Below are 13824 nucleotides of genomic sequence, written 5' to 3' on the forward strand. Positions count from 1 at the left end.
ATAAATGAGAGTGATTAATAATGAAATTTATATTATGTATATAAATGAGATTATAAATGTGTCATACAAAGTTTTGGTATGTTTTGCGGTTTAAGAATTAAACGCATATGAAAGGTTATCAGTTCATTTCTTGTTGTTGATCTTCTGTAGTATATAAGTAAAAAAATACTTCAGGTATATACAAATGTACATTCGTACATCACTATGTATGTATAATTAAATAAATATAAACAAATTTCCGTCATTGACACTCCAGTTGCTTTTTAAAACTCCAACACAACAAACGCAATACTTCGATAATGGATTTACAAAATGTGCTCCTCAGTGTCGGCATTATGCTTTTAGCACTAACGATTTGTAACGGTAACACTATAAAACCATTGGATAAAGCACCATTTATAGGTGTTCGTTTACCGGTGACGGTACCTGTCTATGTCGCCCAACAACCTGTCAATACCGGGTCTGCTGTATATCCTTATTACTACTATTATCCACAATCACAATATCCCAATACAGGTGTTGTGTATCAGCCTTCGCTAACGGGTGTACAATATCCCTATTATGGTTGGTCAAATACACCAACCTATAAACCTGCGATTCCGACCGCACCCGCCGATACAACTGGCGGAGGGGCAGGTGATTCACATGATCCCAAAAAAGATGTGGAATATATTTATTAAAAGAAATAATTGTATTTGAAATGTTGTGATTATTTTAATTAAACGTAAAATACTAAGTTTAAATACATTGATGATCTGTAGAATTCTTCAAATCTCTTGTCCATATGTCTGTTTTAAAAAATATATGTATATGGATTTAACTCTTAAAATACATTAAATGTATGAATTATATTAAAATGTGTACCTGTATTTGTGTTTAAATAAATTTTAAGAAATTTAATTTTAAGAATAACACAGCTGTGTTCCAAGCTTAATATAATTTTTCTTATATTTATTTTGTTTGATTAAGTATATTTATATGAAATAATAATATTCGGATCCTTTTAAATTTTGAAATTATTTTTCGATTTTATTTCAGGGTCTTTAGATTTCGATAAATAAATCTAATTTTAAATTAAAAATTATAAAATCCGCAACTATTTAAAGAAAATATCAATTCCACTTACAAACTGATATCTAATTTTTCCTATGAGATTGCAATTGGCAGAGGGACAGTAAATGTAAATCAAATTAAGAGAATTTGAAAAGATTATGTTAGGTTAGGTTTTACAGACTGCTTACAGCCAAGAGTGAGCTTTACCTCGGTCCTATAGGTCCCTTTGTATTGTCTGTAAAAAAAAATAGTGTAATAGAAATAATAGAGAGGATGAAGGAGATAGTAAATATAAACAAAGATATAGACAAAGATAGAAAACAGTAGTCAGATATTGTAGACATTATAACTGCTAGAATGCTAAAAATTATGTGTTTCATCATATTTCTCTATCTGGAAGCTTTAACAGAAATCACTAAACGGTAGACCCACGCTTCTTATAATAACCGATAAAAGAGTGCTCAAATGCATTCTACTGAGAGCTATAAGAGAGGATGTTTTATGAGTATCCAAATAAGGTCAAAGCGTCTTTGCAATCAAGAAAGTATTCTTGTATTAAAAAGACTAAAAGAAAATATATTTTTCCGATCGTTTTTTAGCTTCTTCCGATGCCAATAATTATGTTTATACTCTATTGATTCTATACCCACATTAAAGTATACCAATTGGCTCAGAATCATTTTCCGAATCGATTTAGCTATGTCCGTTCGTCCATATAAACCTTGTAATCAAAATTTTACCAAAGTTAGTGCAAGTTAGTTTTATAAAAGTCTGTATGTTACTGGTGATTTTCGTAATGATCGTCCCTTCATATAAAGTTCCGTTCAGAAAATGATTTAAAATCAATAAACACAAGTAGGAATTAAAGCAAAACCAATTTAAAAGCATTATTATTAATAATATAAAATAATTCACATTTCTTACTTACAATTCACTGGTATAGGGTATCATATTGCCGGCAAGTACCGACTATTGATTCTTACTTGTTATCATTACTAACAAGCAAGAATCAATAGTTGAATAAAACGATTTCAATCATTTTAAATTGGTTTGGTTTTTTGAAAAACATGTATGGTTCAAAATTCATCAAAATATCTTAAAAATTGGTAAGCCAAACGGAAGGACGTGTTCCGATCGGTATACTTTAAATTGGGTGCGTAACAATAATCAGCTCAAATGCATAACATCTTTCCCACAAGTGCATAACACCTTTCCCACTATGGCAATGTAGAGTGTAAAGATGTGATAACTTCATAGAAAATAAATGTTTATAAAAAAAATTTTATGTGGATTTTTTAATAAACGATCAATAGTGAAAACAAGGAAAATCTGTTATTTTCGAACAAAAATGTCAGCCATAAATAAAAAAAATTTCGAATTAAGTAACGCTTCTTTTAATACACTTAAAAAATACTTTCAATTTATTTACTACTTTAAATTACTAATAACCACGATTTTTATAACCATATTGTGGAGGAGGATGACTATATCCATTATTATAATTATAACCACTTAGTTGATTCGAAGCATATGGTGGTCCTTTATAATATCCCTGATTGTCATACACAGCATTTTGTCCATAATTTCCGGAAGGTGGATAATAGCCTACTTGCTGATTATTCGGGTAGTAACCATTTGGTGAATTATGCTGATAGCCACCTTGATGTGGAGGTCTTTGATTGTAACCATAACCAGCTTGATTGTAGACTGGACGATTGTAAGCGTTTTGGTTGTATGCCCCATTATATCCATATTGTGGAGGCCTATGATTTGGTGGTTGATTCGGATCGTGTACCAAATCATGTATTATATCCGCTATAACATCAAATGTTGGCTTAGCTTTTGCCGTCACAGTCAATAATCCAATAATTAGAGCAATTGTTATTATTTTCATGATGTCTGTTATTTAAATTGTAATTCACTAATAATTTATTTTGAAAAGTTTAGAACGAGACTAAAGCTTCAGATTATTTCGAACAAGTTTTTATAGAATATTAAATATAACCTTGAATTTGATAAGATTTGTTATTGGGGTTTTTTCAAATTTCCCATCAATAAACAGACAAAATATATAGTAGACTGTGGTATAAGAAGATAAGAATGTTTTTACAAATATAGGCTAAAAAAATTAGGAATCTTTCACTTAAAAATAATTTAAAACATCGCGTTTGAACCATATAATTTAAATTTTTATTAATTATATAGATAAATTAATAAAGGCTTATGTACATATCTACATATACATTTGTGTTTCTTCATCCAACGTTTCCATTTTGCTTTTTAACATTGGCCAAAAAGGTTGTGCTGGAAATGGTCTACCACCAACATGAGCATACGGATTCGGATTAATAACTTTAGCTATATCCACATAGGTACGACTTCTTTTAATAATATTGTTCAATTCACAATTGTAATGTGATATAGATATTATAAACGTTAAATATATTATAATTTTCATTTCAACGACGATCTTCTTAAGTTTAAAATCAACTAGTAAATGTTAAATTTAATGAATAGTCGAAATGTCAAAAAGAAATCTAGAAAGTAACTTACAATTGTTAATGCGGTTTTCAGTGGTTCATGCCTTTTAATAAATTAGTAAATAAAATGATTTTTAAAAAGTTTTCTCATTACTGCTTTGCATAGGGAATCTATATATACAGGCCAGTTAAAGAATTCATTCCTATCGAAAGAGGTTCCATTTCTGTATTTTGCATCTTCAAGAAAACAAACCTTTATAATTTAAACTTTGAAGAAGCTAAAACAAAATCAATACGGAATTGAAACCATTCCAACCGAAATGTGTGATAGATCGAATAGACCTATCAATCAATCAAATCAGAATATTTTCAATTTCGTATTCGGTCCAAATGTCAAGAAAGGATAGATAGAGACGACACTTCTCTCAAAATCTTAAATAATGGAAACATATTAGTAAAATATTAATCAAAATGCAAAGAAATCGATTGGGATTAAAATTACAAAATTGAAACCATTTTGATTTTAATTTTCATTTAATAGGTTTTAAATAAATTAAGACTTTTAATACTTTTTTCAGCATTCACATCACAGTGCAAAATATTTTCACTTTCATTCTTATTGATTATGTGTTCAGGAAGTATACGTACATACATACATATGTATGTATTTAATTAATTTAATACATATGTATATTATTTATATGTTCAACGTGAAAATATTTTAATCTGGGGCATTTGCAAATAATTAAAAATTAAGGCTGCAATCTCACGCGTAAAATTATAAAAATTAAGAAAATATAATGAAAAAATATTTTGTTCTAAGATCTTATATAAAAATAAGAAAATGACGTATATACTACTACGTCATATTCGCGTGTTTTAATGAAAATTTGTTAAAGAACGTGTAGTCTATTAGTGGGGATTATTAGAGTTTATGGAATCAATCAATTAATCAACTCAGAAAAAATCAATAATACACAATTTAGGACTAGTGTAAACGTCTTAAACGTTGTTGTAAACGTCAAAAAATATGAAAATGTCATTAAACATTCAATTCTGTTTTACTCAAAACTATTTTTTTTTTTTAATTTTTACTAGTCCTGTGGTAAATTGAAGATATTTAGTTAAAAATTATTAGAATTATTGAAAACAATTCTTTGTAAATAAAGTTTCGCGGATCAAAATTACTTGTAATCGTAAGTGGGAAATTTCCCATTACAATTACAAATTATTTCCAATTACAAGTAATTGTAATTGGCAAAACTTTAATTAGAACTACGTGTTATTGTAATTATTGGTCAATTTTTCATTACAAGTAATTGTAATTAGAAAAACTTAAATTGTAATATGTACATATATGTTTTTCATTCAAAACATTTTTAATAAGAATCGATACCAGCTCTGGATGAAGGAAGATCGTCGTGCGTCATTGCCATTATCTCTTAAGGGTAATCCGGACTTCCATTTTACTCTGCCTTCGAGAGTTTTTCGTTTCACTACCGCATTGGTTAAGTATGTGGCGTCGAATAACGATACCGCATTATTGTTTTTCGGGTTTTACATAAGTATTAACCATATGCATTCGGGTTATAACCCATTAGTTTTTGGTGGAGACCATAAAACTCATTATCTAAGTCTGAGCGATCTGGCTTCCTATACAAAGGTATAGGTCGTTTTTGTATTTCTTCTTGGATTGGGTCCTTCGCACTATGCTCGCTATATGCAGCGCCATTTGAAATACAAAAAAAGAATCGATACAAGTTTTTTATAACACCCATACAAATGTACACACTCTTCAGAAATTAATTCACTATTAATTTCACAGGGTATTATCACAAAAAATGTAATCCTAATATTCCTAATGTATATTATAAATCTCTTTGTAAGTCTGTTCGTTTGTTTGTTCGTCAATCACGCCTAAACGGCTGAACCGATTTTCTTGAAATTTGGAACGTTGGTAGATCTAAACTTGGAAGGTTATATCTAAAAAAAATAGTACTTTTGTGTTTAAGACCATTTTTTCTGTTCTAAAGCAACTGCGCTTTATATAGTATCGGAAATATGCATATTTTGATAGCCCACCCAAAGGGGGTAAAAATACCCGTGCAACGCCGGTTATAAGCAGCAAGTATTAATATAAATAGTATTGCTACCTGCATTGGTTCATAATTAATCATAGACGTCTCTTACAAGATCCACTTCCGAAAATAAATATTTTCGCATTTGAACTTCAAATATGTACTATTATCAGGTCTGTCACAGAAGGAATTATCTTTTTAATGTTCATCTTCAAAAAAGGAAAATTTCAACCTTTTCACAATAGTTTAGAATTATTATTTTTTAAAGTTTTTATTTATTTTCAGGATCTACGGATTTTTTCATAAAAAAAACTAACTTTTGATGGAAAGTATGAGTGATCACAGATTTTCATATTTTCTATTTTTCTATATATTCCAAACTGTCTTATTCACTTATGTATGTAAGTGTTCATAATACAACGATTCTTACAATATGTATTTTGGATTAATTGCAAAACGATTTCAATGATTTAATTGTATATTTCTTAAAAAAATCTTATATTAAGAGTTAATCAATCGACATTAAAATTATAAAAATAAAAAAAGACAGCTGAAAATTTGATTAGATCTCTGTTACAGTAAATGAACTAATTCAACTGCTGTATAGGGAATTTTTAAAACAATAAATTGTAGTAATTGAAACAAAGGTGATGTTACGCATTTCATTATTAATAAATTTGTGCCAAAAACAAAATTTACTTATGCATTATTAACAAAATACGAAAGAAAGATGCAAAGAAATTTTGGCCGATCGCTGAGCAAATATGATTTTTTTGTATGCACCACATACTGAGTAAAGGTCATTGAGTTCATTGTTTTTTTTTTTTTCTTTTCCATTTACTGTTGTTGCTACAAACAGACTTTAAGGATACAAATAACATACATATTTAAAATCCTTAAAAAACCTGAGTAAAAGATTATTGCATGTTAAAGAAAATATGACATTTTTTGAGGGGAAGGTATACCTTTTAAAAGTGTTATTGCAAAACTAAATAGTGTAATAATAATTTATGTTTTTCTGTGGCAGGTTTCATTCCCCTAAACCGATCCTAAGACAAATAAACACAAATTTAAGAGGAAAAGGAATGTAGAAAATAAAACTTGTATGAAAACAATGCCAGGTAGAATATAACTCGTACCAAATTGCATATGTCGTTTTAAAAAAGGACAATGATTGGTTTTTTTTCTGTACAAATTGTTAATGCTTGGTAGGATATAGACAAAAAGGATGTGTGTATACTACAACAAATATAAATAAAGATGAAGTTGAAATTGGCGCAATTTTTATAAGGACAAACAAATGTATGTATGTACAAAAATGACTGACAATAAACAGTGATTATTTTGTTGTTAGTATTTTACAGGATTTTTGAGGATACATTAGGATTAATAGCAAACTGTTGATTTATACATTACAGGACCTAAAGATCTGAAATATATTCAATAATAATCTATAATTTTATGTTTTTAATGTTAAAAACATTTTCAACACAATTATTAACCTCTGTATAAAACATACGATCATTTATGCACCAATAACGTTTTAATACGAATTTAATTTTTAATTTTATTTAAAAATGACAAAAAATTTTATTTAAAAAAAACAGCTCGGTCCACGCTTTATACTTAAGACATTTAAATATATTTGTATATACATTATCATCTTTTTGATCATAAGCAATAAATTACAGCCTAAGTCAAAAATTAAACTTAAAAAATAAAAACCAAGTAAGAAAAAATAGTGGGGCGTGTCCGACCTTATGATAACCTACAGTAATTATGAATATTAAATGTGATTCATTTTAATTTTATGTTGAATTTTAAATTGGTTCCAAAATAACTGATAAACCGAAAGAGGCCATAAAATTTGATCGATAAATTTATACCGCACATTTATTATGATATTCAGCGATTTTTAGATGAGTTATAAGCATATACGGGTTTTACACGGACCCAAAGACGGAATAGTTATACATAAAGACAAATATTTTTATTGTGCCGATTTATAGATAGGAAGATAGACATATAGATAGATAGATAGATAGATAGATAGATAGATAGATAGATAGATAGATAGATAGATAGATAGATAGATAGATAGATAGATAGATAGATAGATAGATAGATAGATAGATAGATAGATAGATAGATAGATAGATAGATAGATAGATAGATAGATAGATAGATAGATAGATAGATAGATAGTATATTAGATGTAGTCAAAATATAAATGGCCCAAATCGAATGTTCCTGTTGAGTGGGAGTTGAGGCAAAAAATACTAGAACAATTAACATAATTATGAGCTCAAAAGGCTCATTTGGAAGGTTTGCTTGTATGGGGTCTAGGTGAAGTAATTGACCGATCTCAACCATCTTCAATAGCGTTCGTTTTTGGACTAAAAGAGGTCCAACGTACGTGCCATAAACGGACGGACGGACATAGTGGACATAGGAAGTCATTTTGAGCCGATTGGGATGCGGGCCATAAATGGAAAAATAAGAATTTAAAGTAATATAGAGTATTGTTGCTAAACATAGTGGCATATACTATTTCAATTCCGACTTAAGCCGACTTAGGCGTTTTTGGATTAAAACTAATTATATTATCAAAATATGAAATACATATGAATGTACATAAATAAAAGTAATGCTTAAAAATAGATTAAAACTAAATATATTATCAAAATTTGAAATACATTTATGTATGTATATAAAAGTAAAGAATTAAAAAAGACCTCACTTAGTGTTTGTCTTAACGTAACAGAAATCGCACAAATATTTAAAAAAAACGTGTGACAATGAAAGTAATTTATTTAATAATATTTACCCTTTTGGTTGTCAGTGTTTCGGGAAAACCCACATTAGGAATATTTTCACGACTACATAATTTCGTTCACAATATAGTGCATGACGAAAAAGAAAAGCCAGAGAAACAAGTTGAAATACATTATGTTCTCCCCGTATCCAGCCCAATGGGAAATGTCAATCCGTATCAAATGCCAGGAACTTATCCAGCTGTAAATCCCTACTATCCATATAATGTACAATCTAATGGATACACCCACGGATATATCAATAACCCATATCATCAAACAGAAAAAATGTATGAGCCATCTGGACCAGCCGGAATATACGATAATAGTTTACATGTATTACAAGATAAGAAATCATCAAACTATTAATAATTTATAACAGTTTCGAGAGTTTTGTATTTAATAAAACGAACAAAAAATATATTTTTGATTAAAATATTTATAATAAGAAACTTTAAAACCGCCTATTCTGAATGTACAAATACAATTAAGTTAAAGTTTACATATCATAGTTAACTATTTTGTCCTAAACGTGTCGAAAATTGAAATATGTTAAAAGAAATAAACTATTCTTTAAACATTTGTTACAATATCGGGAAATAAATTTGGTATATTTTTAAAAAACTAAACATTTTTTTTTTTGTTTTATAGACCAAAATTTTTATACAAGTAGCAGTTAAAAACTTGTAAATTTAAAGTAAATTTAAAATCAATAAAACATTGGAATAGGACATTTAATGCATTACGATCATAACTACGTCTAAGTTTTTATTTTAGTGATGGAGCTTTGAATCTAATTGCAAAATACCAAATGTTGCCAAACGGAGAAAAGTTCAATTCGAATTGAAATGAAGAATAGGAATGAATATAGGGAGGATATATCATTTTCGAATATTTATTCAACACGTACATATGTATGTGGCAAATGCTAACGAATAATATTCTTCTTTTGGTTAATAAATACAATCTCATAAAATTTATTCCTTAATTTTAAATTAAATTTTAAGGAATTCAAAAAATGTATAAAAAATAAAAAAAAATAAAAAAAATAAAAATCATAAACATTGTTTGAAAAAAATAAAAAAATGTATTTATTAACCAAAAAAAAGAATAACTTAAGTTAATAATAAAAAAACATTAAAAATAATATTTTTAACGATAATAGTGCATAACAAAAACTTGCAAAGAACAAAACAAATAAATTTTTAAACAAAATTTTGTAAATTGCTAGTTACGTGTAGACAAAAAAGTTAAAAACTTAAAAATATGTATATTGTATTAGATGAAGAAAAAAATATGTAATAAAATTACTAAAAAGGAAAAATAAAAAAAAATGCAAACAAAATTAATATAAAAAATGTGGATAATAAATGATAAATAATAATCAAACGAGCCAGGTCAACAGCAAACAAAAATATATAGATTTCTTTAAAAGAAAACGTTGGCTAAATTAACGGATGAAAAAAGTATCCTGTAGACCTAAAGTTGTTATATTTTTTTGTAGTGTAAAATTAGATTTGTATTATTGTTTTAGTTAATATATATGGTTATTTAAATTTATTTAAGTGTAATTGTTTTTTTAGTTATTTTTTGTTTGTATTAATTATATAGTAATTTATAAAATAATAAATGCAACTTAATATTACTAATAAAAAAAATAAAGTTACAAAATAATCAGTTTATGAAGGTGTTGTAAGGGATGAGAGGAAAAAAATATATAATTGTAATATTAATAACTTAAGTTTTAAATTATATATGTATGTACTTCCTAATGAAACTTAATAGTGTTTTAGTTTTGTTTGTAATTTTTGTTTCATCTAACGAAGCGTATATTTATGTTTTTTTTTTTAGTTTTTCATTTAGTTTTGGTAGTTTTTGCTTTAATTTGTCTATATGAAGTGGTATTTTTTGTTTTAGTTTAGTTTATGTCAATTTTGGTATTTGATGTTGGTTTGGGAGAGTTTTTTTTTTTAAGAAAACAAAAGTTTATAAATTATATAGTATTAAATATAAATAAATTGCTTAAAAAAATAAACAATAATTCTGAAAAAGAACAAGTATTAGAAAGATATTAAAACATTTTTAGCTAATTTAAGTAGTGGCTGACGGTTAAAATTTTAAAAGGGGATTTTTAGTTAGATTCTTATATGTTGTTGAAAAAAGGAAGGAAATAATCGTAGGGATAACAAATTTCTTAATAAACAAGTAGTAAAACAAAATAAAGCAACAAATTTTTGAACAATTTAAAAAAATTTATCTAAAACCAAACCATAATAAAACAATAATCTATGGTTGTATCATGAAACCAAACAATGCTCAAAAAAGTAATTTACAAAAGAGACTGTTTAGTTAAAGAGCAAAATTATACATGAGCCTTTTCTAAATATGACAAATTTAATTAGATTTAAAAGGCTTATAATTTGTTAAAGAAAAAAAAACAAATTTAAACAATTTCGCCCAATTTTAACACATTTAACTTGAAAATTAAACGGAATTTATTCTTCCTTTGACAAAAAAATTTCGAAGAAGAGTAAACACTTTAAACAATTGCATATTTAAAACTTGATTCTTAATTAAAATTCTAACTTTTGTTGCTCTAATCAAAATATAGAAATTTGGAAATATTAAGAAAGTTTTAGTAATTAAGGTTTGTCTTCCCTCACATACTGTATGTATTCCCTTCCTTTTAACTCTCCTCTATTTTGTTTAATTTTATCAATTATTTGTATATCTTGTGCTTATGTTTTCTTATCCCCACTACTACTACTACCACTTTGTTGTTGTTGCTTTTGCAACTTTTGTTGTTCAGGCGTTGTTAAACTTAAATCGAAATCTAAATTATTTGCAAATAATTGCTCTGTAGTCATTAGAGGAACCTTAGCTACTTCATGGAATATTTTATGGGAATATTTACTTCTTATAGTTTTAATGGTACCCTTGGGCTTACGGTGTAATCCAGCATTAAGTATTGGCACTATCTCGGCGAAATCTTGTAGTTGATAGCCTGTATAGTGGATGAGTGTGGGTGACCAGGGTTTCGCCTCGCCGTGTAAACGTAAAGCCATAAAGAGAGCAGCACAAGCCATCTTCGAATCACTCAACGTAATGCAGTCATAATCCATCAGGGATAATTCTAAAATATAACGGGCTAAAGTTAAGGTGGGCATTTGAGTTTTGGCACAGCGGGCATAACGTCTGAGGAAACGGTACGACAGCGGTATACCCAAATCGTATTGTATGGTTTTGAGTGTTATGATTTCCATTTCAATAAGTTCATCGTGTTTGTAGGCCCCATCGCAGATGTATAGGAAGTCCTCTACCAAGGGTGGGGTCCGTTCGTCGAATTTACATGCTATAAAGAGAGCGGCAGCGCCTAAAAGTTGTAATTTATCTTTGCTAATTTGTTCTTTACATAGAAATAGATCTACTATCTTGACGGCTAAATACAATGTTTCGTGATTGAGTTCGAAAGTTTCTTGAACTTCAACCATCCAGTCGACCAGCAGAGAACGCATCCACGTCGAAATGTGAACCTGACGTTCCATATAGTCGTCTATGGGAAACTCCGATTCACGTTGTTTCAGGTAATTGAAAATGTCACGAGCATAGTGTGACACTAAGAACAAGTCATTCCAGTTTGCCTTGTCTATGTCTTCTACACCCTCTGGCAGCTGCTCAGCTTCATCTACAGCTTTTTCGTCTTCGAGTTTTGAATCATCTGTTTTATTTTGTTGCAGTACAATTGATCTCCGCTTCGCAGCCTCGAAATTTGCTGACAAGCGCATGGAATCGCAGCCAGAAATGTCTTCCAAAGCTGACATGTACAGGGATTCTTCAGTCTTATTAAATTCATTGGAAATACGACGTACAGGTTTATTAGGCACTTTCTGTACCTGATGATGTTGCAGTGGTGGCAACGGAGCTGCTGGTGGCTCATCTGTTTTAACTTTTGTTTTAGCCGCTTGACAGTTGGTTAAAAGCTTGTTAGTCTGTTCCTCCAAGGGTGCTTTTGAGGTTATGTTGGCATCTTTATGGTTGCGCGTGGATGCTCTTGTTGCTATTTTAGTAGCCAGAGGAGCGGTCGGCTTTTGTTGTGTTCCCTGTGCTGTTGACGCCTGTTGAAGTATGAGATTTTGAGTTTCTTTCAATAATTGTACTGCTGCAGCATTTTGTTGTCCAAATAGATTTTGTACCAAATCTTTCTTTTTCATCATTTGTTGCTGTTGCTGTTTGGCATCTTCTTCGGTATGCAAAAGCGTCAATTTGTTATTGTTGTTAACGTTATTCGTGAGATTTCCCAAAGCAGAACGCTTAATTTTGTCATTTTTCTGTGGACTATGTTCAGCTTTGCGTTTAGCCCGTGTTTGCATCACATCGATATTTTGATCCTGAACATTGCTGGCCGTACGCCTAGTCAGGCCTTTGCGTGCCAGGGGCATCAGTGTCGTCAAGGTGGAGGTGGCCACTGATTGTTTGGAAACTGCACGGGTACTCTTTGTGGGCGCCATTTTAAAAAATTATTTTCTTTTGGTTTGTGTTGTATGCAATTAACTCGTTCTTCTTCACAAACAACAAAAAGAGGATTCTTTTTTTAATATTTATACTTTTTTGTATTAAAATCCTACTTTTTTCTTCTCAATTTATCTCTTTGAAGGCGGCTTTATATATTTTCTAAGGAAATTAATTTAATTTGTCCACTTTTTTAATTTTATTTTTTGGTTGATTCTTTAAGCTAATTTTATGTCAAACTCATGTTTCTGCAATATTTAAGATTTTTTCCAACTTAGTTTTGTTCGCAGTTGAATTTTCATTAAAATTTACCTTAATTTTTTGTGATTTCTGTGTAAATTCCTTAGTATTTATCTACAAACACCAGGTGTCTTTTTTTCTTCCTTAAATGTGAGTTTTTCTTTATTTTTATTTTATTTCTTAATTCAATTCTGCCGCTTCGGTGAAGTAACGGCGCTTGCAACTTTTCAAAGAATACAAGCGAATAAACGCAAGCTAACTGCGAAGTTGGCTGCAGTTGAAGCCAAAGTTGCCATCATTTCTAGGGTTCTATAATTTGTCTTTCAAATAATCGAACAATCGACTTTTTGTCGAAAAAAGTCGAAGTCGGCTATTTTGTTCCAAAAAAAGTCGATAACGAAACTATCGTCTTTGGAAAAGTCTACTTTGTAAATAAATGTCGATAAAATCCAAAATTTTTCAACATAATTTGTTTATTTATTTGCTGTTTCTAGATAACGAGCGAGTAGTTTAATCACAAATTTTATGTGTATTTGGCTTTTGTTACAATTGCTTTTTGTTTTTGTAAAATAACTTTTTCAACTTCTCACACGTTATCTAGAAACATCACATTAAAATAAAATATTGAAAAGCATTATATTTTTGATTCAT

The 13824-nt window shown here is 29.0% G+C and overlaps 1 protein-coding gene across 1 annotated transcript; it reads right to left on the reverse strand.

The window, feature by feature from the left end:
* Positions 1-10287: 10287 nt before the first annotated feature.
* LOC111682620 (G2/mitotic-specific cyclin-B3) lies at positions 10288-13424 on the reverse strand. Its single transcript, XM_023444612.2, has 2 exons — positions 13246-13424; positions 10288-13181 (listed from the first exon to the last, which is right to left on the reverse strand). The coding sequence occupies exon 2, from the start codon at positions 12930-12932 to the stop codon at positions 11163-11165; it is 1770 nt and encodes a 589-aa protein (XP_023300380.2). The 5' UTR covers positions 12933-13181; positions 13246-13424; the 3' UTR covers positions 10288-11162.
* Positions 13425-13824: the final 400 nt, after the last annotated feature.

This window comes from Lucilia cuprina, chromosome 4, assembly GCF_022045245.1.
Source record: "Lucilia cuprina isolate Lc7/37 chromosome 4, ASM2204524v1, whole genome shotgun sequence".
NCBI classification, from domain to species: domain Eukaryota; kingdom Metazoa; phylum Arthropoda; class Insecta; order Diptera; family Calliphoridae; genus Lucilia; species Lucilia cuprina.

Excerpts from the sequence above, each read along its gene's own strand:
- LOC111682620 (XM_023444612.2), bottom strand. The coding sequence starts at position 12,932 with ATGGCGCCCACAAAGAGTACCCGTGCAGTTTCCAAACAATCAGTGGCC.